The sequence below is a fragment of the Embiotoca jacksoni genome, unplaced genomic scaffold, assembly GCF_022577435.1.
Source record: "Embiotoca jacksoni isolate LCO1_2020_lvr unplaced genomic scaffold, fEmbJac1.0.p SCAF_2, whole genome shotgun sequence".
Taxonomy (NCBI): domain Eukaryota; kingdom Metazoa; phylum Chordata; class Actinopteri; family Embiotocidae; genus Embiotoca; species Embiotoca jacksoni.
In genome coordinates, this window is record NW_027185340.1 from 5,735,232 (window position 1) to 5,761,579 (window position 26,348).

Sequence of the window (26,348 nt, forward strand, 5' to 3'; positions counted from 1 at the left end):
CACCACCGTGTACAAACTTTGGCTTCTGTCCACCGATTTCAAAACCAAAGAGGTGACATCAGACCGTCGGTCCTTTTGATATCGGAGGCCCCGCGGGACGAAGCGCAAAAAAATATAAAAATAGCGGTTGCCGCACGTGCGGGAAGGACTCCGCAGTTAAAAAACCCGCAGATTTATCGTTTGCGTTGACGCCTGGTAACGTCTGGTTCGAAAGCTTTTGACCAAAGCAGCCGGATATGCCAACGGGTCCGGGCATGAGCTCACAGCATCAGATGAGAGGAATGCGCCGAGAAGTGGTAGCAACAGGGAGGCTAAATATAACCACATGCTCGGTTTCAGATCTGCTGCGTTGTTGTTACTCGAGGTAACGTTTGTGTATTTCGGACTGAAATGTGCTCCGGAGAACACTCGAACCCGATGAATGACCCCCCCCCCGAGACGTAAGGTGCCCGCTGCCAAATCTCTGGTTCAGGGGTCGAAGCCTCGTCTCAATACTTGACTTTATGTTGCGCTGCTGGCAGTTACAAGTTAACCCATGGACCGAGATTTGGATTCATGCGTTCGGACTCTGAATTTCTTCATTATACTCGATGGACACTCGACTCTTTTTTTCCTTTTCTTGCCCCCCCCCCTCCCTTCCCGCCCCCCTGTCACTCACCTGACCTTAATATAATCAGGGTGTTGCACCCACTATCTCTTTTGCAGGTATTAATGAGAAAACTCTCCCTTCTTTTTTTTTCTTTTTTTTCTTTTCTATTTTCCAGATGCATCCGAGGTGGAGGAGGAGACTCGACAAGAGAAACAGCCAAAAGGAAAAACAAAGACAAAACCAGAGAAGAGGAAGAGGGTAACGGAGACGACCGTTAAAGCCAAGAAGAAGAAATCCAATGAGCAGGTTGTTCTGCGGAAACACTCCCCGCTACACCTTTTTACAGATGACAAAGTGATGCTGGTTGATTGAGTATAAATAGAATAACGCATCAGAATCAGCCTGTAACGTGTGCCCGTGTGAAATCCACCAGTGTTGAATGCACCAATGTCACGTGTCAAGAAAATGATCGAATAAACTGAAACTTAATTTGCAATAATTACTGATCACCGACTAATTGTCAGATTATCTCTGGTTGCAGCAGATTCCATTGTAATGTGTTTTTGCTGCTTTTATTTTGGTAAATAAGATATCTCAAAAATAGACTGTTGGTTGGACTGCAAGTTTTGGCATTTTTTTCAGTAAATTTGTATCAATCAAAAATAATATTCATATTAATTGATAGCGTAAATAATCATGAATTGTTTGTGATTTTTTTTTTTGGTTATTATAGCATGTTGACAAACCGAATGGAGGATACGACAATACTTTGTTTTTATGATAAAATAAGCTGTTTTTTTCTGGTTATAATTAAATATTAATGTATTGTTTTCATATTCAAAACACTGGTTTATTAATATCATATGCAAGTACTTGGCCTGAATGTGTGTTATACATGTTTTCACAGAAAGAATCTACAATACCTCCAAAGAAAGAGGCTGAGGATGGAAAGTCAGCTAAACCCAAAAAGAGGAGAAAGGTCAGTGTGGCGACACCTGCTGTTACAAAGAGGGACAACAGCCAGCCGTTGCACAGACTTGCATAGCTTCCTGCGGTGGCAGTGAGTACGACTTGTGTGTATATATATATATATATTTTGTTTTCAGAAGAAGAAAACAATTACAGATGTCTTGGCCACCTCTGAGCCCAAACCCGGCTGCCCGGCTGACCTGCAGGATCTGGTGACGCTGTACTTCTCAGACAAACGCTCCGTTATCGAGCAGGAGGAGCTCAAATTGCAGAGTGAGTTCGGGGCGAATCCCCTTTTTTAAACTCGCGAGTTCAGTCAATATCTGCTGATCTGTCGACTCACCGAGGTCACTGCGTGTCCTCCGGCATCTTCCAGACTCCTGTTTCCTATCCAGCAACGACCTGACTCACAGCCTCTCGTCTTATCTGAAACAGGGTGAGTGCTGCGAGGAAACTTTCCTTCTGATGTTTACTTCTACAAACGCACACACTCACTCACACACACACCACACACACACACACACACACACACACACACACACACACACGCATACACATACACATACACACTTTTCACTTGAATTTCTTGTTGTTTTTCCTCCTTGTTCGTCTTAGTTTGCCCCAAATGGGCAAAGATTCAAAAGCAGCACAAGGAGAAGAGCTGCGTGGCTCTGCTCATCGTCTGCAGCTCGGCGCTCCGAACCATCGAGCTCATCAAGTGAGTGACGTAGCCGCCGTGTTCGTCGGCTCTCCCCACGTTACGACTTTTTAAATCGCAAATGACGTGAGCCCTTATTTGTTTCGTGTCGCTCCCAGGCAGCTGACGACTTTCAAGGGCGAAGCGAAAGTCATGAAGCTTTTTGCAAAACACATCAAGGTAAGAGAAATGGCGGTAGGTCGTCGTGACGGCATCGTGCGGGTTGCGAGGCCGTGGTGAGTTGTAGCGCGACGGCCGTTTGTCTCTCGTCCTGCGCAGGTGGAGGAGCAGGTGAAGCTGCTGCAGAAAGGCGTCACCCACGTTGGAGTGGGAACACCAGGGAGGATCAGTGCTCTCATTGAGAAAGGTGTGCATGCGTGTGTGCGTGTGTGCGTGTGTGCGTGTGCGCGCGTGTGTGTGTGCGTGTGCGTGAAGCTGCTTAATTTCAAAGCTTTTGAAGTCTTCTCACTCTGGCTTTGTTCCCCCAGAGGGTTTGAACTTGGAGGGATTGAGATACCTGGTCCTGGACTGGAACTGGAGGGACCAGAAGCTCAGACGGATGGTGGACATTCCTGAGGTGAGCTACTGCCCCCTGCTGGGCTGAACAGACAGTGAGCTTTGTTTTAACTAAGTATTTAGGTTAGGTTAGGTTAGGTAGTTACTTTATTAATCCCCGAGTGGAAATTTTTTCGCTACAGCAGCATACAGAAGCAATAAGATAATAATAGAATAATAGAAAAGCAATAAAATAGCAGTAAAAAATATAAAATATAAAATCCACAGTATATGCAGTACAGTATATATCTATATATATATATTTGATCTGTGGGGAGAATTTAAAGTCACTCCAAGGCCAAAAATAGGTTTTAAATAATCATTTACTTGACTTGTGTACAAAATTTGTTTTTTGCAATCGTTTTCTGAAGAAGGAAAGTTTATCTGAGGTCAATTCATCACGTGATTAACAGAAAATGATTTTTGTTTTTGGTAAAAAAAAAAAAATTAATTGTTTGTATTTCTAGAAGCAAAAATGACCAAACTTTCTCCAAATCCTGCTTCTGCACAGGGAGGATTTGCCTCTTTTCTTGATTTGATTTGATTGTAAGCTGATTATTTTGGGGTTCTAGCTCTGACAGAACAATAAATAGACGCGTCAGCACGTGTGTGAGGAAACCTTGACATGTCTGACAATGTACTGGCTGTTGTTTTTTTCCTTCCGCTGAAATTGAAAGTATTTTTTTAACTCATGAAATACCAGTGTAAAAAAAAAAAAAAAATCGCATTTGAGAGTATTTCATGTGAAACGTGTGTATAGGTCTAACTTTTTATTTGCCGGTTTCTTTCAGGTCAAACTGGACTTCATGAAGCTGCTGGACAATGGCATCCTGACCGGTTGTAAAGAGGACAAAGTCAAAATTGGACTATTTTAAGCAGCGTCGTCAACATTGCTGGGATGAGGATTTACCGCTTTTTCTTTATCTCGTGATCGTAAACTGATTATCTGGTGCAGCATGCCGATGAACCACGTCAGCTTGATTTTTTTTTTTTTAGCGTACTTGTGTTCCTCACAACACGCCGAGGGGCCTCATCCTGTTTGTTTTCCCTTTTGTGTCAGTGGGAATCTTGCGCTGTGTTTTTAATATTTTTCAGAGTCTGTGAAACGCGCGGTGCTGTTTGTTCGCCCTCGTAGTCCATCGCGGTGTCGGACTGTGATGGATTGAATAAACGGATTCAAACCGAAAGCCCACATCCTTCTGTTTGTTTACTCTGACCTTGGGAAGTCCCTCCTACTGAGAATGTGAGGTCATGAGTTTACTCGCCCACCAGGAACTCCCAGTTATCACAGCATCCTCTGGATAGAGCATTTTAAAGCAACACAAAGAGGCCCTGAACCAACAACCGTATCTTCCACGGCGAATTCGAGTCGAGACATGAAAGAGTCTTCCGCATCGTTTTGATGGCGCGTAAACGGAAACCCGCGTGTTCTCAGGAAGGAACTAGTAGAAAAGGCAGAAATCGGGCACGCATAGAAAAGTGGAAGGAACAGAAAGTTAAGCAAAAGGATCGTGGTTAATGAGTAACAGGCCACAACGCTCTCCCCCCACCCTGCAAAGCCTGCTGGGAAAATCTCTTGGCAAGCAGAGCGCTGTGTGTGTGTGTGTGTGTGTTTAGGGAGATATCGCTGAAATAAAAATAACAGGAAGAGAAGATAGAGCAGCGCCTCGTCGTTCGCACTTTTTCAACTCCAGCTGTGCACCAAGTTCCTCTTCCGTCCCCGGCCGACGGCTCCTCTCATGGGCAAAGCGAAGGGCAAGGTTGGGCCCCTGGCTCGGAGGCCCGACAACTCGGCTTTCAAGCAGCAGCGGCTGCCTGCCTGGTCCCCCATGCTAACGGCTAACACCGTGCTGCCTTTTTTCTACCTCATGGCTTTGATATGCATGCTGCTGGGAGTGTGGCTGCTTCTCACCGTGCAAAGCACGCAGGAAATAAAGGTGAGTGAAAAGTGCACTCGTTTACGAGTGCTCATTTTTGACGTCGGGAAATGATTTGGTGGGAAATACACGAGGCGTGTCTGCCGTTGTGTTTGCGTGTGTCAGAGAGACGGAGAAGAAAAGCTCAAAAGCCCTCAAGGGCAATAAAAAAAAAAGAAAAAAAAAAAAGGGAGTGACGGAGGGGAAAGATCCAAGGTTCCCTTTTGAAAATGGCTAAACAGGAACACTTCACTTGAAATGGACTGCTCTTTAACTCCCTCCGTCTTGTCCTTCCAGCTGGACTACACGGAGGCCGGCACCTGTGATGTGTGTTTTGAAAAGCGTAAAAATGTGAGCAACGCGGCTCAGGCCTGCAGCTGCAAGGTGGTGCTGGGCATCGAGAAAGCCATGAAGGTAAACGAGCCTTTTAAGTTCCCCTCACACAGTTTGACAAAACAATCAACATTTGCGCCCCGCGTGATGACGCGCGTCCCGCTTCTTGTCCCAGGGAGATGTCTTCTTCTACTACGGCCTGAAAAACTTTCATCAGAACCTGCGCAGATACATGGACTCCAGAGATGACGGACAGATGGTTGGCAGGAAGCGCAACTTAAAGGTTTGTCCACAGCGACGTGCACGACGCCGTCAGAGCAACAGCCAGAGGACACGCTGGCGTCGCCGTGGGTGTTTTTCATTTACACGAGTAGAAGTATCAACACTGCAACGTAAAAACACTCCGTTACAAGAACTGCGCTGTTAAGTTTGACACAAAAACGTATTTGAAGACTCGATCTGAAAAACACAGCAGCTTCAGCTTCCAGAAATATGGAGTAGAATTCGGGTGGGAAGCAGCCTGAGACTGAACTGCTCGAGTGTATTCTTAGGAATCTTCTTATTTTACTTGAATATGATATTTAACTCCTTTTTCACTTCCTTCATTAGAACCCCAGTTCATATTGCGTGCCATTTACCAGAGATCAGAATAAACTCCCGATTGCTCCCTGTGGTGCTGTGGCCAACAGTATGTTTAATGGTAAACACCACTCACACTCACTCACACTCACACTCACACTCATCACTTCCTTCCTTCCTCCACATCTCCTCTGACCCGACGTATGCCTTCTCCCAGACACCTTCACTCTGACCTATCACCCTTCCGGCCGCGCTCCAGTTCAGGTTCCTCTACTGCGGAAGGGCATTACTTGGTACACCGACAAAAATGTCAAGTACCGCAACCCAATGCAGGACAACTCGACACTGGCCGAAGTGTTTGAAGGTAAGGAGTGACGTAAACCTGATCACAGGGGGCGGGAGGTGGGGGCGGGAGGACACTTATTTCTGTCACTCATTTGTGATACGTGATGTTGTTAAATATTTGAAACGGCCGTGTCCGCAGGTACGGGACGACCGCTGTACTGGCAGAAGCCCGTCTACGACCTGGACCCCCACGACCCGGGCAACACCGGCTTCATCAACGACGACCTGATTGTCTGGATGAGGGAGGCGGCTTTCCCCGACTTCAAGAAGCTCTACGGGGTTTTATACCGAGCCGACGAGACCTTCACCAAAGGGCTGCCGGCGGGGAACTACAGCATCGACATCTCGTATAGTATCCTTTCGCCGCTGCTCGGGACACCTTCGTTGTGGGAACTTATGCGTGGGTTACAGGACGTTGCACGCGTCCCATTGTCTTTTGTCTTATCTGCTGTCAAACAGTTAAACACGAGCGGGCACTATTTTAAGACTTCACGCTGGGGGGGTAGGGGGTGGGGGGGGTGCTTGTTTTCTCCACGGAGCTTCTCCTCCTGATCTCCAGTCCTGAGCCTTGACCTCGTGCCCTCTCAGACTTTCCTGTGCAATACTTCCGAGGCAGAAAGGAAGTGGTGCTGACCACGCTGACCTGGTTCGGGGGTCAGAACCATTTCCTGCCCGTTGCTTACCTCGTAACCAGCGGCCTGATCCTGCTGATAGCCGTCATCCTCACGGTGGTCTGGTGGAAGTTTGGAAAGAATGGCAGAAACATGGAGCAGTGAAGGGTAAGAGGGTGCCGAGGAGGGAGACGGTGGAAAAACTTACACGCAGATGAGAAGCGATAATCGATGTGCCACTTAGGAGTTTGTTTTTGAGACAACAGGATCCTAAGTGACAACAGCAACACAGATGTGAACAAATGAAGGATAAGGAGAATGGTTTGAAACAAGAATGTTAATTTGGTATAATTTCACAACATGTGCAGGAACACCAATGAAGAAGTCTCGACATCTGGAAAATGACTTTCCTGTCGACTAAATGATCCACATGTGTGACGCCTTTTATTGTGATGATGTTGCTCTGAACACCCACTTGCGAAAGCTGGGTGTGTTAGCTCTGGTTATAAGCTTTCTACACTGGCTGATTTTACTTGATAAACGTTTACTTTCTTCTTCTTTTTTTTTTTTTATTTTTAAAGCACACCATTTTGTTCACATGCTGTTAATAATTTATTGATATAATTCAAGTATTTATTATAATTCGGACATTCGATTTGACTAAAAATCCAATTACAATGGCGTTGAGACCGTACTTCACGTCTCAGGAAAGACAAAGTGGAAAAACGACACTTTTTAAAAGTTTCATGTTTCGAATACAGAAGAACTGTCGAACCCTGCAGTGCCCTTTCTTAAACCTCAAGACAAGTTTTTAATAGTGGCGCCATTGAGGTTAGCCGCGGCAGGAAGTTTTTGTCAATTGTTTTAGATGCTTGAAATCCTGCCATCGTATAACGCGACTGAGAATCTAGAGCCTCTCCAGCTGGGCTTCGTGCTTTGTGCCGAGACGACGTTTTGCGGGTATTTTGTCGTAAACCAAAATTGAAATGTTCATGATGGCACTTTTCACTTAAAGCAATATCATGCAGCAGCAGCAGCAGCAGCAGCCTCTGTGGCCACAAACGGTAATCGCACAAAATCATCGTAAATCAATGCAAACCAGTGTTTGCGCTGTAAAACTCATTCCTAGTCAGAATGCGTGGGACGCAGACAAAGAACAGCTGGTGATCTAAATCGCCCGCTTTGAAGTCATTTCAAGGTAAACTCGCTGCGTAATGTTGCTTTAGGTGAACGCCGGCGTCGCCGCAATTGATCCCAATGAGAACTCGGGACACAAAATGTCCCAATGATCCATCCGTTCGTTTGTTTTGTGGCGTAGTCGAGCAACTTTCTCAGCCCGGTCTACGTAATTTGCGGCGCAATTGTTCGGTTTTGTGTACGTCGGATGCACGCAAGAACAAAGACAAATCGTTTGTAAATAGATGTTTTGATGAACAGCTGAAGATAATAAAACATTTTCTTTTAAAAACTCTTTTTTATTTCTCTATGTACAATCAGTGAGAGCCACATAGACACAACCCCTCTGTGACCCAGGAGAGCCGCAGCGCGGCGGCGGCGGCGGCGCAGCTGTTTGAGCGACACCTTCCCCCAACCCCCGGGGGGGCGGGGCTGCCGTTTCCGTAGAGATATAAAGCGGCTTGTTCTCCGTTCCTCCTCCGTCTGCGCTCCCGCCACCGAGTGATTGGTCGGATCAGTACCGCACGTGGGCAGGAGAGGAATGCAGTCTACTGGTGCTACACGACTAGAAGCCACGTCATACACAGTCCAGAAACACACACACACACACACGGATATGGACAACAGCTTCCCGCCCCACACACACACACACACACACATTGATGCGCAAGGAAATACAAGGAGGGAACAAGTCACACCCAAAACGCATTAGGACAGATCAAACACCAATTTCAACACTGGACAATCACCAAGTTCGATCCAAAAGTTCAGGACAGACGCGCAAACTATGAAATCATCACAGCTGGAACATATTTCCGATGTACCTTTTCTTCTACCTCTAAAAAGCTGTTTTTCCTACATTAAGACTGCTTTAAGTTTTTTTTTTTTTTTTTTTTTTTTTGGCGACGTTGGCACGATTGTGAAAGTCTGTTGTAAATCATAAACACAGAAAAGGCAGCATTTGGTCTCCGATACCACAAACAGTATTTTCTCTGTGTGGGAGAGGCCTGGGGGGGGGGGGGGTTCACTAGATAGATTCTCCCGTTGAGCCTCTTCAAGTTAAAATACAACATCTGACAGGATTTATGGAGAAAAAAAAAAAAAAACAACGACTTATTTGTCAGTCAGGTGTCCACAACAGTGCAACCCCAATTCTTTGATCTGCTGTCAGTGAGGGTAGCGGTGGTGGGGTATTTATTAGTGAGAGTCTCTCCTTATCAGCAGGATGTGAAATACAAATAAATATCAGTAAATCATTTGAGTTTTAACAGGATTGCAGTAATGGAATCACTAGAACTATACACAATTTCAAGTCATGCTCTTTAAACAAAGTAAGACAAAAACGTACCGTGGAAAGCTCGAGTTTCTCTGCACAGGAGGAACTCTTCGACCTCAGATGAAGGGTACACATGCGATTCATTTCATAAGAAATCCCTTCGATTTGATGGATGTAAATCATCCGGTACATTTCGGTTGAACCTGCTTCGGTATGGAACAGAATACCGACGGCAGAATGGAAATCACAGTTTCACAGGATGCAAGACCTACGAAGAATCACAGAACAGGGACAAAGTCTTTATCAAATAGTAGTCAGCTTTCTCCTTTTTCCATCCCCTCCACCGTCCGTTCATCCGACTCCCGGCACGCACACATTCATCTTTGTGGTTTCAGTGATAGGACTGTAATGGCACTGCACGGGCAGTTTGTGACCATGCAGAAACGTTTAGGCGATACAGACATCTCCAGATGAATCTAAACCTAAGGTAGTGTTCATTCAAGACTCGGAGCGCTCACAGGTTCACACCTCCTCCACCTCCTCCTCCTCCTCCCCCGACAACCCTCTTGTCTTTGTCCTTTGGGTTGCGTCGAGGGGCAGGTTAAGTTCACGTCAATCGCAGCTCTTCAGCTCTGTCCCGTTGACTTTTGAGTGCTGCTCTGAGGCACCTGATAGGTCAGGTCCTCCGTGGGCGTGGCCTGTCCGGTGGCGTTTTTGGGCGTATCGTAGGCCGACCTCCCCGACTGGCTGCTGTCCGTCCGTGCGAGCAGCGAGGAGGCGGGCCCGGCGCCCATGAAACTACTCACTGTGGAGAGCTGCGTCAGAGCGGAGCTCCCCGACAGGTGGCAGCCCATGTCCACCACGATGGGGGTAGCGTATTCGGATCCCGAAGCCGGCAGCGGCTCCGCGTAGGCGTGGTAGACGTCCGGAGAGATGGGGGCGTCGTACAGGTCTGGATCCGAGTATCCGGGTTCGGGCCCCTCGTCTGGTTTAAAGGTGGACCGGGCTCCTAATGTCGTTACGCCACTCACCAGCGGCTGGGCGTATTCTGAACAGAAAGCACATTGTAGAAAATCAATAACCGAGGGCATCTTACCTGATGTCCATATTCTCTGAGAAACAAAACTATTGACTTTCTAAGCAAAAAAAAAAAAAAAAATGCCGCAGTAAATCATCAATATTTCTAGAATAACATGACATCATCATTAGATGCGAGTCTCTCCTCGGGTGTACACGGCGTCGGGGTGTTTCGGATCGTTGTTTAGTCGTCGTTCTACTGCCTTTGTTTTCAAGCAAAGCTGTTTTCAGTCAAAAAGCACTTCAAAACAAAACACTTAAATAAAATCACTTAGGCGCGAAAGAGACGGATGTTAATAAAGGTAAAATAAAGCGATGTAGTAGAGAGAATATTGGACTTGTATCTTCCAGAAACACAGACCCAAATTCTTTGTATCTGCTGCTCGTGTAAAAAATGTTTCCTAGCAACTTGAAATGCGGCGATGTTTCCCTTTGTGGGCAAAAAAAAAAAAAAAAACTAACTAGAATTACAGCCTCGCGACCGTTTGCCTTCGCTGACCACTCGAGTTCTAGTTTACGGTCTGAACTCAAGATAGATGTTGCTGCAGAGACGCTTTAAATTTGAAGGCTTCACCCGCAACAACACAGAAGATCCAGACAGTCGCCACGGTTCCCCCGAGACGCCGCGACACGATTCACGAACACCCGGAGCAGCTCGTACCTGCAGGTTCCGCGTGCAGCCGCGGCACAGCATCTCTCCCCGTCAGCCGGCCCACTTCGCTGCTGCTGTACCGAACCGAATCCTCCGTCTCCACCATCTTGGAGGGCAGCAGCTGCTTCATGCTTTTCCACCAGTCTGCAACAGATGCACAAAGAGATCCACAGAGTTGCACCAACGAACTCGGGAAACTCATCGAGACGCACCGAGCGGCGGCGCTGAGGAGCGATGACGTACCCGTGCGATCCCAGTGAGGAAGATCGTACGTTCCTTCAGAGCTCTTTTTCCTTTTAAAGAGAGAGAGAGAGAGAGAGAGAGAAAAGAAAAGAAAAAAAGTCATGAAGATTTGAAAACTAAAGTTTTCAGAAGCGCTGTGATGAAGAGGAGGAGAAGAATCCAAACCTGTTCCTCCAGTGCCAAGCACAAACCACAGTCACGATGAGAGCGGTCAGGACCATGACCAACACAGGAACCAGAACTGCTGCCAGCGCCACGTCTAAGAGCAAAAACACTACAGTAAACTACAAATGATAAAAAAAAAAAAAAAAAAAAAAAAAAAACCTCCGTTGAGGATCAAACCATCTCTTTTCTTTTGAAAATCAGACGCACCTTTGCCAGAGTGGGGCGGCATAGTGGTGTTTCTGATGTCGGGGGTGTGTGTGGTTTGGCCAAAGTGAGGTGGGCGTTTTGTACCCACTGTGGGGGGATTATTCCGTGATCGAGGTATCATCCTCCCCGTTGTCTCCGTCTTCCGCCTCGCTGTCAAAAAAACAACAAACAAAAAAAACAATTGCATCTTGGATCCTTGAAACTCCAAATACTCTTTTGTTAATTTGCCAATCAGCAGACTTTATTTACCAGGGACTTGGCAGCCGAGCAGCTCCAACTTGAGTGCGATTCTCTGGTGCCACGAGGTGGGATTTACCCTCACAAACCGGGCCTCGATCGGAGGAATGAAGTTATTCCTCACCTCGTGCAGATAGTTGATGTTGCCTTGGAAAATCTAGCATCAAATGAGAACAACAACATGATTGGTGCCAGAGGTTCAAACCCAACTGTGGGCCAGTAGTAGCAGCTGAGAAGGAGAAAAGAAAAGAAAAAGGTTTGTGGACAAATGCATTGCAAGCCATAAGTTGATTATTTTCCAAAGACAATAACTACTTCCCCCGACAGGGTAAGAGCCCGTGAGAATCCCAGCAGAGAGCGGATCATCAACAGCAGCTCCAGCCTAACAACCCGGCCGCTCAATCCATATCCATTCATTATTAAAGCCCAAGTGTCCTGACTTGTCTACCACAGCACTTAACTCAAACCACTGGCTGCTCTCATTTCCTGCCATAAACATCTCTTAGTCAATACCAGTTGCTATGGAAACCATCCATGCAAGTCTCCCTGCAGCCTTCTAAAGTGACATTTTGGTCCATTTGCACTAATTTGAGAGACAAAAAAAAAAAAAACACCCATTAAAGCAAATGATGTAATTGTTGAGCCAGCAGGGTTTATTGATTCGGTGGCTGTTACCTTGTCTTGTGTAGAGTTTGCTTCCCTGTAGCTGTACCACTGCTTGCCATCGTAACTGTACAGGACCCGGTATGCTGAGACGTAGTACTGGTACTCTCTCAGGGTAGAACCGGTGGTGGTGATGACTGGACGGATGGACAGAAGAAAGGAGAAGGTGACGACTGATGACAGCTGACTCGACTGTAAGCGCCAACAAGACTCTCGTCTTTCTGAAATCGCTCCCTATTTACGATGCAGTGAATTGAACCGTGTTTACTGGCTGCCATTTTGAGGTGAGATGATACCGAATCGTAATTCTTCATCAAGGAAATGCCGTCTTCCCATCAGACATCCTAAAAAATACATCCAGAAAATGTTTCATGAGGAATGTGGTTGTTTTGAACAGAAGGTTTAATCTTCCAGCTCCTGTTTTATTGTGCTTTATGTTAACGCATCCATGATGTGTGTTTATATGCAACCATAGGCACTCTCAGGCCAAAGGAACTTTTTAATAGTTCTAACAATTGTTAAAGGAAGCACCCTCCCCCACACCCCACCCGTTTTTTGTTTTTTTTGTTTTTGTTTTTTGTCTGCACTGCAGGAACTGAGAACATTTGTAGTTTCAAAACGCCACCATGAGGCACTTTTCTTTTTCTTTTTTTTCCGCTCCTCCTTCGAGGTTGCACAAGAAGAACTGTAATGTGCGTTGATTGGTTAGGCTTTGGAACAAAACATGGACAAATTAGAGCGTCGTCTTACATCAACTTCCACGGCCATCCAATAGTTGTGATATTTCACAATAATGACATAATGTAAACCTCATGGTGGCTCTAGAGGGAAAAGTCATCACCAAACTCGTTCAGCTTCATCCACCGGAGACAAAACTTTTAACGCAATCCATCCAGTCTGGACCAAAGTGATGGACTGACTGACTGACATCGTCACTGCAACATTTAATCCATCACCATTAATAAAATTTTCACAGGTGTTTTAAGCCTTAGGGCCCATTTTGCTGTAAAGCCTGACAGACAGTGGCTGTAGTATATATTAGTATATATTAGTTTATCATATATATATATATATATATATATATATATATATTTATTTTTATTATTTTTATTTTTATTTTTTTTAGGGTTGTGTTCCTGTAGTTCTGTACCTGTGAGCCGCTTGTCCCTCTTGAGATCCACCTGCAGCCACTGCTGCTGGTCACTGTGCGACGGTGCCCACGGCAGCCCCGCCTTTTTAAGCCGCGCCCCTGACGGCGCCCACACCCGCTGACGGGTGGCGTCGCTCCAGTCCCACACAGACGAAGCGTTGAGCTGAGTGTCCGCAACACCACCAGACTCCAAACCCAGCGTCCCGTAGCAGCCTGAAAACACAGCGAGCCCAGTATCGTCATTATTACATACAACATAAAATATTCAAGACACAATGAGATTTAGTGCACAAAAGAGGTCATATTTTTTTTTTTTTTTTAAAGGATTCACAGATTCATCTGTTTGGATGAAGAATGAGGGATCGCTGCTCATTAACCAAACCAGATGTACTGCAGGTTTTCTGGCTTTACGTTAGAAATGTAGGTACAAACAGCTCAGAGTAAACCAGATTGAACTCTGAGCATTTAAACTGGCAGGTGCGTTAGTTACTCCCAGTTTGTTATGCAGACTTATAAAACATTACAGACGAGGCAAATAAACTGGATTAAAAGTACACATGCAGACGGTGACAATTACATGGACAGGACTCCCCCCCCCCCCCCCCCCCCCAGGAAATACTAAGGAACCAAAACTCACCGTTGGTCCTGAAGGTGAAGAGGCTGTTTGACAAAGTTCCTCTGAGGAGACGGTGTGAGATGAGAAGATAATGTAAGTATCACTTATACACATTCTTCTTTGTTTTTGTTTGTTTTTTTTCACGGAAAATTTACTCAAAAATATAGTAAATATAGTCTCCTGGCAGGAGAAAACCCAGTAGATGAGCAGGGAGGAGTATTTTGTGCGCCAGATCTCTCACCCAGTGGAAGTGACGTTGTTGGCCAGTGTGCCCTCATAGTGAGGGATGCCTTTGCTGCTGACCACGTTGATCCTCCCGCCCCCAGCGTTGGACGCCACACCTGCATGGACAGCCGCCACACACAGAGGGGAGGACTGCGGAAAGAGAGACAATGTAAGAAAGACTCCACTGGGAGATATTTATAGTCACATAAACAGTCCCAGGAAACACATCTGATCAACTGTGAAGAGGATGCTCATGAGACTGAAAACAGATTAGGAGGAACGGCTTCGTTTGGAACGCAAGACAACAGCTGTGTTGTTCTTTGTAATTGTCTGGAAGAGGAAAGAAAAATCACCAAAAAGGTTCAAATAGTTATCTCCCAGCTGCTTGTAGGCTTTTTGAAATAACTAGCAAACCAACACGCCATCATTGATACATTGGCTGATGTTAGATTATTGCGGGTATATCGGTATTGATGTATACAGTATGTCAGCCAATAACTGACAAGAAATTGGTGAACAGAAATCTACAACGTATATATGAAGTAATTCAATTAATACTGATTACGTAGTTTCTCCACCGGAGTACTGACAAGTTGGCTTAAAATGTCCCATTTAATATATGTGTATATATATTGGTTACAATTCTTTAATAAACAAATCTAAAGTAAGTTTTAAGATTAGAAACATTTTAGAGTTTTGCACATTACGAATATTATTATTAATATTCAAAGATTATTGTTGTTATTATTATTATTATTGTTGTTGTTGTTTGTATAATTTTCCGATCATTTTCGAGTCCCATTCCAGACAATGTAATATATCGCCACATGAACCGGGATATTTTGAGGTTAAAATATTTGGCTGAAGTTTTGTGGAAAGAATAGAGACTGCATCGGTTGCTCCTGTAGCAGAAATGCAGGTGAAGCTCAGCAGTTCCTAAAAACACTTCCTGACAACGTCCCTGTGGTGGAAAAGGTTCAACAGGTACTGATTTTCATAAACGCGAACAACCGGTACTTTACAATTGGCAAATGCTGTCCAAGTGGAAGTGAGAGGGAACAGGCAGTACTGTTTCACAGCAGGATCGCTTCACCTTCCGCCCGAGGCAGATAAAAGCTGATGAGTCAGGATGATGTCACCTCTCTGCGCAGAGGATACTGCGAGGCACTGATGGTAATGACTCACTGTCGGCCGCATTCCTGTCCAAACCTGCTGCCACATCACCGAGAAGCTGACAAAACCCGACTCCGCTCTGGCCACAAGCGCCCTCCGACCAGCAGCTGGTCGACTGAGGTGGAATTTCATTACTGGAAAAGTCCCACACTGGAATTCACAGCTGACCCACAGAGTGACAGGCGCACATATACTGCACAAGTATTCACACACACTCACACTCAGAGGCTGCCACAAGCGATCAGCACTTGCCCTGTGACTCTTAAAACTTCCCAAAAACACACACCACATCCTAAAGAGAACCGTACCAAACCACTAACACAAACACAAAGTAGTGCTCCAAACCAACGGAGGAAACCACTCAAACACACATCTGTGATCAGTGTGGAAATAAAAAATAAAATAAATAAATTTAAAAAAAACAGCACAAGGATCACATAAAACACTCAGGCAGAAATAATAATAATAATAAAAAAAAAAGATAAAGTGAGCTGTTGGCTTGTAATCTGGGTGGAGCAACTGATCCCTGTGTGATACAGTCAAGTATGCTTCTACAATTACTATTGTGTTCCAGTCAAGTGTCTCCCAAAGAAGACAAACATGAATGAATCACAAGAAAGATCCAGTCGTGCACGCACAGAGCTTCTCTCTCACACTCACACACACACACACACACACACAGCTCCACACACACACCCACACACAGCTTCACACACACACACACACACAGCTCCACACACAGCTTCACACACACACACACACACAGCTACATACACACACACACACACACACACACACACACACACACACAGGGAGAGCTCTCCTCAGCACCCTCTTGCAGCTGGACTGGATTACAGGGTTATTATTTTCAGCCAAACTATTATCTCACCTCCCTTTCACCCGCTGACCCTGCCCCTCCTCTGTTCCTGTGGGGCGCCTCGCTCCCCGAAGCACACCCCGACGCTCCTCCCTGTCCTCCCATCAGCCAGTAACACCACCCACCCACTCCCTCCCTTCCTTACAAAATCCTCAAGCTCGAAACATGAGGTTATCAGCCAGAGACTCAGCGTCTATGACCTCACACTCTGCAGGGGTGCTGTGAGGTCATCCGTCCAGGACATGCATACCGCAGAGAAGGGGCCCATTTACACAAGAAGTAACACACTAAAAGATATGCAAACATGTGGCTCAGAAATAGATAATAACTCAAGACAAAAGACTAGTGCAAGGCCTTGACAACATGAGTAATAAAGCAGTGATGATGCGGTGGTTCCAGCGAGGATCATGAGCACACAGCAGGAGACCACTCGAGCCGGTGACTCACTCGGGAATGTGACGCAGGCGACAGCGACTGCCACAAAGAATAACACCGCATGTACTCGCCTCTCTATATCCATTAGGTATAGTTCCAGAAATCTCCTCCGTGGATGTCAAGCAGCCCGCTGGACAGTATTTACTGAGAAGAGAGACACACAGTAAACGTCTGAGTGTTCGATTGCGGCACAATTATCCGCACAAAGTAAACAGTACTTACCTGAACTCTGCCTCGGGGAAATCGGTTCCTTTGTCCTGGCAAGTGATCAGATCTGCGAAGGCAAACAAACTGTCAGAACTGGTTCGCCCGCACGTTCCTGCTAAACTACCGCCACCATTTTTTGCTTTCCGTTTCTCTCCCTTTTTTTTTTATACACTGCAGTTCTTCTTCAAGAACAGCAGTGTTTTTCTTTAGGTTTAGGGCTATTTTGAACACCGGTATTGAACATTTCAGAGAGCTGCCAGGGCGAAGCTGCCACACCGTCCTCGGGTTGGGCGTGGTCGGGCCAGAGAGCAATTTTTTTGTTGTTGTTGTTGGGCTGCAACTGACAATTATTTTCCCTGTTAATTAATCTGGCAATGACTTTTTTGATTAAACGTATAGCCTGTAGAATATCTAAAAAACAAATAGTGAAAAATAGCAACTTCCCAAAGCCAAAAGATGTCCAAAAACTAGATGAGTTCAGTTTCAGATGATTTTGAAATGAAGGATTTCCTCAGACGACCTTGAGAGACTGAAACCAGAGAATGCACTATTCTTGCTTGACAAACGATTCGTGGATAATCAAAATAAAACTGACCGTCCCAAATTTCCCAGCACAAGTTTAAGCATTTTACCTGCTTGTTTTGTTCATGCAACAGTCCATCAGTCCCGCAGATATTCAGTTTACCATCATTCGATCAAAGAAGACAGAGAAACCCAGCAGGTACTCGCATTTAAGAAACTGGAATCAGAGGATTTTGGTCAAATTTGTTCGTGAACAAAAAAGTCATTTCACTTCAACTCTGAACACATCAAAGCCCTGCAGCCCAACAATGTGTGTGTTGAGTGTTGACACGAGTGCTTTAGTGATGAGGCAGACCACTGATGTCCGACAGGATGACGTGGGCTGCTGGGAAACTGATGTAAACCTCGTGGCAACGGTCAGGTCTCGGAGATTCTTGACCACAACATCAAACAAATATTTATCCGGTAAACCAACCAGTGAGTCAAACTGACAAATAGCAAGTCGCCACGGTTACTGATTTACTTAGCTGAGCAAACTGTCCTCCCACGCTCATCTGCAGGATCAAGTTACTGTACACTACAGGGAAACCCACGCGTGGACTCTCTGGTGGAAATAGTGTCTGGGTCGGTGCACCGACGGCCTCGTTTCTCTCCCGGTGCGATTCACTCCAAACGAGATGACCACCGAGGCAGATTTGAATACTCTGCTGCACACGTGTCACTGCCTTCCTCTGCTTGTGGCCTCCAATTATCCGTTTATCTGAAGTCACCGCAAATGTTCCACATGACAGAGCACGCCTTCAAAAACTCAACTGACGCGGTACTACCAGTGTTCACATTAAAGAGATGAGCCACCAGTTTTAAGACATCAAAATCCGTGTGAATGGATCATTCACACAAACCAAACCAAATCAAATCAAATCAAATCAAACACACAATAGACAGCATCTGGTGAATCAAGAGCATACCTATGGCATCATTTATCAAGCTGACAAAGACACTTTCTTTGCTGCTGTGATATTTATGCAAAGATACTCTGAGATAATTAACGCTGATGCATTTGAGATATTTGGCTGTATTTGTTTTGTTTAGTCTTAAATGTTTTTGGGTTTGTCATTTTATTTTTAGTACCAAAACTTAAATGAAGTGTTGGCACTTTTTTTTTTATTAAGTTCTGTTCAGGGATCTGAAAAGTCAAAAGTAAAACATGCAAACGAAACGACTAGTGTGAAAGCTATTTTTCAATTAATCACCTCATCGATTAGTCAATCAGAAGAAACGTTTGATACGTGACTATTGATTTCTGTCTAGTGAAACAAAAACAAAAAAAAAGCCATAATTTTCACATTTTAACTTCTTAAATGAGAATATTTGTTGTCTCCCTCTGGTTTATATCTGCAAGTCAAACATATTGGACTGTTTGTTGGATAAAACTGGAATCCTCCGGGTCTCTGGGAGATTGTGATGGTGATTTTTCACCAGTTTGTGGACTGATTCATTAATCAAATTAATAATAACGAACCTTTAAGCAAGATGTTTCATTAAATTTCTTCAGTGCTTTCATCATCTTGGTTTTAGGTCTGTTGGCACATTGAAGGTAAAGACTCGATGCACCAGAAGACACAACACAGTTTGTCTGTGAGTATCTTGAACGCTCTTGTTCATCATCGGGAGGACAAAATGTTTGAGACCCCTCTCGCTATCATGTAGATCACCAACTTCTACTTTGACCTCAGTAATCCTTGAATTTACACTTTTCTGACATTGTCGCCAAAAATGAAACATTATAAACTTCTTAAAAGGGTAAATGTAGAGTTCTTGTATTGGACCACATTCGAGTGTTCCTGGTAAAAGGAGCCACTGAATGTAAAGGCTTTGATGCACTACAGTAATGATGAGCTGACACTTTTATTCCATTTGAGATTATTCGTATACAAGCCGGTGTCAGGAGGGAGAGACAGAGGCACGAGAGCCTATCACACATACTTCAGCAATAAATCCCTTTAGAGAACAGTTTGGCGTTTCTCGCGGCGAGAAGCGTTTTACAGTAAAACCACAAAATATCATTACTTTGTCTATTACTCTGACTTCCTCTCGCCTCTCGTTTCCTCAGCGGGCTTCAAGGTGCCTCTGTATTTCCCCTGCTTTCTTTTACCAGCCACGCTCCGCTGTAAACCATCGCAACCCTCAGAAACGACGCAGAGGATTCACACTTCCTACACGGGGGAAGGCTGTTCAATTTCAGTCTGATTAAGTCGGATTGGAGCCCGTTCGGCAGTGAGCTGGGACCGAGAAACCTTCTTTAAACAGCTTTCCACACATCTGCTCTCTGCTCAGCGCGGTCTGTTCTCTCGTTTAGGCAAGAAAAACAATCATTTGAGACGATGCCCACGAGCACGATCAGGCTACATGCTGCAGATGGAATTCCAGATAAGCGGCTGATCAGGATATACCATTCAGAGCAGAGCAGCGCCTTATCGCTGCTGTGTGTTTAAATACGCTCTGAACAGTCAGCAAACACCACATCCTAAGAGCTTCTATCATTTGAGAGTCAACTGTTACTGGTAAATCATTTTCACAATTTCATGTTTCAACTTGGTGGTGGTGGGGGGAGCCTCCGAGCACAAGGTGAATCCCGGTGTCGGGAATTTCCACAAAGTAGAACCGACGATAAACGGAGAGATGAATGAATGAAGTTTTTACACGACAACGGTTTCCAGGTGTTAGACAAAGCCACATATTAAAGATGTGTGTGCATCAGTGTCCCCCCAGGACAATCTAATTACTTCACAGCCGTTACAAAATAAGGCGAGGGGGAGGGGGGGTGCAGAATAAATAAAACAGATGTGACTTGACACAAACAAACACAATCACCAAGGTAACGCTCAGCTCCAGGGCCAAAACAGACAACTAACCAGGCTGGAAATTGAGATCTCTAAATGACATGATGTGCCTGCAGGCTGCAGGCTGCAGCCCTCAGATGACACACAGGTGAGATGAGACAGCCAGGTGAGTGAGCGGGAGAGCCTGTTACCTGTGTGTTCAGTGGTGGAGAAGGACAGGTAGAACCCACGTCCAGTGTAGTGGGTCCCGCTCATGAACTGGACAGTGACCTGGCTGCCAGTGGACTCGATCAGCTCTTTAACCTTCAGACCCAAACCGCAGTACTTCACTGTAAAACAGCAGGTAGACGCAGATAAAGACACAGACACGACAAAGAGACACTGGGTCGTGACAAAAACCTGTTTGGTTTAACTTTGTAACAAGTTATGTACCAGAAAGCATGAATTACATTGGATGATAATGCAAAAAAAAAAAACTGTCCTTGAACAGAGGTTTCACTGTGGGCTTATACATCATAAGAGCAGCCCATAATGCTGGAAACAGTCTTCAATAGATTCAGTATGCATGAAAACTTTGTATTTAAAATGAATTTCACAAATGTCAATATATTTTTGTCTGGGTTTCTGCAGGATTCTCAGACCTCTTTTACCTGTTTTATGGTCAGACCTCAATATTAGTGTGATGTAAAGCCAGGAGGGCCAACGTGGCTTAGAAATACTTATTATATCACATTTTTCAGTCCTTTAATACTGTAAATCAGTATTGGTAATATGCCTATTGAGATAATAAATTAACATGACCTGGGCCCTGATAACCAACAGGAAATTGGAGGAAGAATTTAGCAATTAAAAAGCTTAATTAAGCTCAGTTTTTGCTCAAATTGACACTTTCCCATTAGCAAAGTCCAATGTTGAAATTATGAAAGAAACATTACCAGGCTTCTTATTCACAGTGTGCACTGACTGTTGCTTTCACCAGGTAAGAAGACCTAAGTCGCCTGCTGTATATTAAATCAGCCACTCCAGGATAGACCTGCTTACTGGCTTACATTATGAAATGCAGGTCTCACAGTGTTACGAAAGTGAAAGCTAATCGACTCCCCTACTTTCATCTAATAACCAAGTTTTGTCTGTGTATGTAAACACAAGACAGTGATGGAGATGATGGGATGCATACAGATCAGGGAAGGGCCAACGGCCGCTGTCTGTTCAAACGAGACTCGCTCATCCGACAATGTCTGACAACGTCTGAAGGAAAAATTGCATCGTCATTTTAAACAGCTGCACTGAAGGTCAAAGTGAAAAGCCACTCGGCATAAAGAAGGAGCAGGTGGGACGACACTTATTTAAGGGGCTATCGGCACACATCATTCAGTCAGTCTCTCGGTGGTACTCAATTACTCAAAATACTATTTCGTTATCAGCGTAGCAGCAGGTCAACATATCATAAAATGTGTACAATTGCAATAATAGTCTGTTGACTTGCGTGTCATGATACGATACCATGACGATGGTCTCTGGTGGCCTCTGCTGATTCCCACGCAATAAAACAAACAGTAACTCCTTATTGCGAACTGGCTGCACGGACGTATTTAAATTGACTTCTGTAGGCGGGTGACCACTTTTTCCATTTTCCACTCTCACCAATCTCGCTCCTCTCCGGTCCGATGCCGTTGTAGAGGCGCAGGTAGTTGACCTGGCAGTCGCTGTTTTCTATGTCCAACGAGGCAAAGCGAAAGTGAATCCTCTTGCCACGAGGCACGCTGATCTCCCACTCGCACACCGTGTTGTTGGGGTATGTCCTCGGGTACCCCAGAGAGGACAGCGTCCCGCTGCTGGGGCCGAGCACACTGGGGCCACAGCCATCACCTGCAGGACGGCACAAACACACCGTTTCAGAAAACACACCGAGGGCAGGAGGCAACGAGGACGAGCGCACGGCCAGAGCTTTTGTTGATTCAACCGAAGACCGCATTTCATAAGAATTATGTAAATTAGGAAACAAAACAACAGTTATTTACAAATGCATGGAAACCCCTGGGCATATTCTATATTATGTTGATTTTTGAAGTGAAAACAACTAAATACAATCCCTTTAGCAAGCAAACATTAATATTATAATCATCAATGCACTGTTAGTTTTCATCTTATGAACCTAAAAATTGTGCAACAGTTTGGTCCCCGACTAAGTCAGTATTTAGAAACCCCCCCCCTATTTCCAAATCAACCTTTTTTTCTCTCTTTGTATTCTTGGTTTATAACATTTCACACGCTCTCCCTTGCATACTAATTCAGGTTTAAAGATATTTTTAGGCCGTCTAGCAGCCTGTTTAATATCTGACCACAGATTTTTGAATGATCTTGAAGTTAGCGGACTCTGACGGCCGCTCCAAAAGCTTCAGCTTGTGTTTCTTGAAGTGGTTTGTGGTGGATTTTGAGGTCTACTTTGGATCATCATTCAGTTGTCGAGGCCAGCCTGTTTTCAGTTATGGGTCTCTTGCAGAAGTGGAAGAAAATAATTAATAGTTTACATGCAAAGATTTATGGCAGACAGTGGTTCATTTTGTGTGCTGCAAACCGTCTCCAGCTATTTGACTGAAACATAACAACATAAGCTGAGACAGGAAGTAGCGTATACGAGTTTTCCTAAAATTAGATTAAAAATCATCTCATTACCAAAAACCTAATCATAACCCCTGTATTGTGATTTGTATCGTATTACACGCCATAGTCTCTTGACTGAGTGCATGAGATTTGCTTGAGCTGATAATTCACTCATCCGTGCGATGTTTCCTGTGCCACCAGCTGCTATACAAACTCCAAGTAGAATATTTCCATCTCCATTCTTAACAGTTGTCAAGTTATTCTTGTTAAACGCACCTTTACTGATTCTGACCAAAGAGCTCAATGAGGTTGTTTTTTTTTGCCTTCCTGCTCAGCAGACGTGCAGTTTTGTATTTTATCACTCTTACAGACTTCGTCTCGACTTCCACATTTCCCCTTTATTGCCATTTCTTGGTGATATTTCAGACAGTGGAAATTTCAATCTGGAGGCAGTATTAAAACCTTTTTTAATAGTTTATGGGCATCCGCTAACATCATTTTCACTTCCTTGGTCATTGCATGGAGAAATCAGTGGTTGTTGAGCATTTTCACAAGATTTACAGAGTCTCAGAATTGATCAGGTATGTAACTTTCATCAGGTCACATTTCCTACTGATAAATGAGTCAATTAAGGTCTTACAGGTTTACAAGTAGAACAGTTTCCAAATTTTGCACATACCACACTTTCTGTTCAGTTTTTCCCCCCATTGTTTAGGTTTATGAATTTAAACAGTAACCGTGCATTAACATTTGAATAAATAATAAGGGGATGTTTTATATTTTAAATAAAATATGTGTAATTTGCCTTAAAACAATATCAATGAGCTGTAGCGAGTGCCGTGACTGACATGTCACTTCGTTACAGTGAATGCTAACACTGAAGTGTAGCTGGAGTCAATCCCACTTGCACCGTCCTGCAGCCGTGAACTCTCACAAGCACATGAAGTGTGACTTGATCTGCAGCTCACAATAATCCAACTCAAGTATTTCCTTCAGTTTGCTAAAAAAAAAACAATGCCAATCTGTTATGATTGTACCGAGTCTGTTTTTAAAGGAAAACTATACATCTGTAACACGTTTTATAAGATTTATATCTTCAATACTGAATGCAACAGATAGTAATGAAGTCAGAAACTGAGACAGACTGAAGTATTGATCATCATTTTGTTTTTCAATGGGATTTGTTGAGACTTAGAAAAATACAGACTAATACCACACATATTTTTTTAGTTATCTATTTTATTTTTTTTTTCCTATTGAGACACTGAGATCCTGTTAAAATTACACCATGCTCATTCTAGTGCGTCTACAATCAAACATTAATGACATTGGTGTAATTATTTATCAAAACAAAACATTAGATTTATGCTCTAGTTCAGGACTCTCAAAGTTAAGAAAGCACAGCTTTACTTTGTCTAATGTGATAGTAAACTGAATTGTGTTGGGTTTTTCATCTTTTGGTGAAACCAAACCAAACATTTAAAGCCATCTGATTGGAACCAAGTATCTTGTGATTTCAACAATGAGGTTTTCTCACTACTATCTGAAGCTTTATACACCAAATAATTTCAAGAAAACAATCAACAGATTGACCAATAACCAAAAAAAAAAATCATTGTTAGTTGCTTCCCTAATTTATATAAAAGTATCTGCCAAATGAGTATAATATAATGCAACAATTGGGTTCAGCAGAGTGGTAAGCATTAAGCTGGGTTTAACTTTTTTGGCTGTTCTGCAGAGAACATCGTCGCATTAAACTGAGGAACCAGCCGTCTGATTTATTCCTTTTGTTCGTTTAAGATGGCATAAATCAAATCTGAGACAATTTAAAGACGGTGAAATTCAGTTTACTAAAAAAAAAACCTTGACCTTTTGTCTTTTGAAGGAGAAGTGTGTTTTAGTGTCCGCTGAGCTCTGAGCTGTCAGAGAGCAGACATTGTTGATGTTGTGGGCTCATGGCTCTGAGATAACACTGCAGTCACGCTTCATGGTGCTAAGTGGATGTTCTGTGGGCCCGGAGTTATGCAAGAGCCTCTCAATGGACAAGATCCAGATGAACAGGACAAAAACAAAGCAGCTCCCCTCATTCTGACTCACAAAAGTTCCTGACTTTCCTCAAGTTGTCTCCAAACAACCCAGAAAAACACTTTAATTCAACCCTCAACTTGTATTACCAACACCTCTTAACGTGAAACTGTAATTCATTTGTAATGTACAACATACTGTGTCCACGTGTTTACAGCCCCAATCTCTGGTCACCTGAGGTTAGCTGTCGACTATTAAAAAAAAAAAAAAAAAAAAAAAAAAAAAAAAAAAAAAAAACTTTTATTTGTATTTACACACAATATAGTAAAGCGTCTCCAATCAAAATACATCAAGTCTGTCGCGGCTGTAGCATTAGCTTCAAGGTAGTAGTAGTAGTGGGCTACCTGGAAGGAGAAACAAGGCCACGAGCTCCCAAATGTACTGTTGTCTCGTACACACAGCCCTCAAGAGCCAGACCCCGTGGAAAAAAACGGGCATTTTAAAAGGTAACTCGTTTACTGGAAACGCAACTAAGTAACAGACCGTGACTTTGAACTTTAAACAACTCAGTTAGGGCTACATGTTAATTCAGCCAGCAACAAGTCCACCCAAGCAGCGGTTATTCCTTTACAATCTCACTTTTTTTTTTAGGAACCGGTTTGCCTGGTTTCACTACTACCGTCTTTCACCGCAAAACACCGCGACGGGCAGGCGGCGAGCGTGTATAAACCAAGCGTCCACACGGCCTTGTAAGGTAGCTTTAAGTTTACAATACACCTTTAAAAAAAATTATATATATATATATATATATATATATATACATATATATATATATATATATATTACTAAAACACCTTTACGGTCTGTGTTTACACTTTAAGAGCAGCGTGGCCGCGTGTGTGCGCGGTTCCTGCCGGGCTCCTCCAGTTGTCACCGCAGCTGTGTGGCACCAACCTTTCTGCGCTCGACAGCCTTCCGTGGTGAGAATGATGAGAATCGACAGGACGAGAACCCCTGCCCCTGTCGGTCCCCTGCCCACCATTACCGCTCTGCCCATAGCAGCCTGCAGTCTGAATGCATAATGCTCGCTTCTGGACCGGCTGCACCGCTTCAGCCTGTACCGAGGAAACAAAAAAGAAACACAAATCTTCCAACTCCTCGCGAGCGAGTCCGCGTGCGCTTTACTCCCGAGGCTGTTATTTTTATTTATTTTATTTTTTTTTGGTATTATTATTATTTTTTTTCTCCTCCTCCTCTTCCCTTCTTCTTGTCGTTTAACAATCCAGTGGTTTGCGACACTCTCACTATGGAGGTAACTGATCCATACACACATCCAATCTGTGGAGCTACTTCCTCCACCGAGGCTCCTCCTCCTGATCTG

The 26,348-nt window shown here is 44.2% G+C and overlaps 3 protein-coding genes across 5 annotated transcripts in view; 2 read left to right on the top strand and 1 right to left on the bottom strand.

Moving 5' to 3' along the window:
* cmss1 (cms1 ribosomal small subunit homolog) overlaps nt 1-4,002 on the top strand; it is a 30,879-nt gene extending 26,877 nt beyond the window's left edge. The window contains exons 2-10 of the mRNA XM_069154187.1: nt 765-895; nt 1,497-1,568; nt 1,696-1,831; nt 1,935-1,994; nt 2,174-2,276; nt 2,375-2,435; nt 2,535-2,622; nt 2,744-2,832; nt 3,602-4,002. Of these exons, the coding sequence (XP_069010288.1) occupies nt 765-895; nt 1,497-1,568; nt 1,696-1,831; nt 1,935-1,994; nt 2,174-2,276; nt 2,375-2,435; nt 2,535-2,622; nt 2,744-2,832; nt 3,602-3,685 (824 nt within the window). The 3' untranslated portion in view covers nt 3,686-4,002. The remainder of the gene's footprint in view (nt 1-764; nt 896-1,496; nt 1,569-1,695; nt 1,832-1,934; nt 1,995-2,173; nt 2,277-2,374; nt 2,436-2,534; nt 2,623-2,743; nt 2,833-3,601) is intronic.
* Nucleotides 4,003-4,092: 90 nt separating this feature from the next.
* tmem30c (transmembrane protein 30C) lies at nt 4,093-9,102 on the top strand. Of its 2 annotated transcripts, XM_069154182.1 has the most exons (8): nt 4,093-4,747; nt 5,024-5,140; nt 5,235-5,342; nt 5,669-5,759; nt 5,856-6,002; nt 6,123-6,335; nt 6,572-6,762; nt 8,092-9,102. In XM_069154182.1, exons 1-7 carry the CDS (start codon nt 4,550-4,552, stop codon nt 6,757-6,759), a joined length of 1,062 nt encoding a protein of 353 aa, XP_069010283.1. In that variant the 5' UTR covers nt 4,093-4,549; the 3' UTR covers nt 6,760-6,762; nt 8,092-9,102. The 2 variants fall into 2 exon arrangements, with proteins under 2 accessions (XP_069010283.1, XP_069010282.1); XM_069154181.1 differs by lacking the exon at nt 8,092-9,102 and having other exon boundaries at nt 6,572-8,062.
* dcbld2 (discoidin, CUB and LCCL domain containing 2) lies at nt 8,064-26,348 on the bottom strand. Of its 2 annotated transcripts, XM_069154175.1 has the most exons (15): nt 25,922-26,346; nt 21,983-22,207; nt 20,530-20,667; nt 16,989-17,040; nt 16,838-16,910; nt 14,298-14,431; nt 14,078-14,118; nt 13,441-13,653; nt 12,303-12,427; nt 11,640-11,784; nt 11,391-11,540; nt 11,184-11,277; nt 11,019-11,068; nt 10,785-10,919; nt 8,065-10,094 (listed from the first exon to the last, which is right to left on the bottom strand). In XM_069154175.1, exons 1-15 carry the CDS (start codon nt 26,298-26,300, stop codon nt 9,673-9,675), a joined length of 2,376 nt encoding a protein of 791 aa, XP_069010276.1. In that variant the 5' UTR covers nt 26,301-26,346; the 3' UTR covers nt 8,065-9,672. The 2 variants fall into 2 exon arrangements, with proteins under 2 accessions (XP_069010275.1, XP_069010276.1); XM_069154174.1 differs by having other exon boundaries at nt 8,064-10,094; nt 10,785-11,068; nt 25,922-26,348.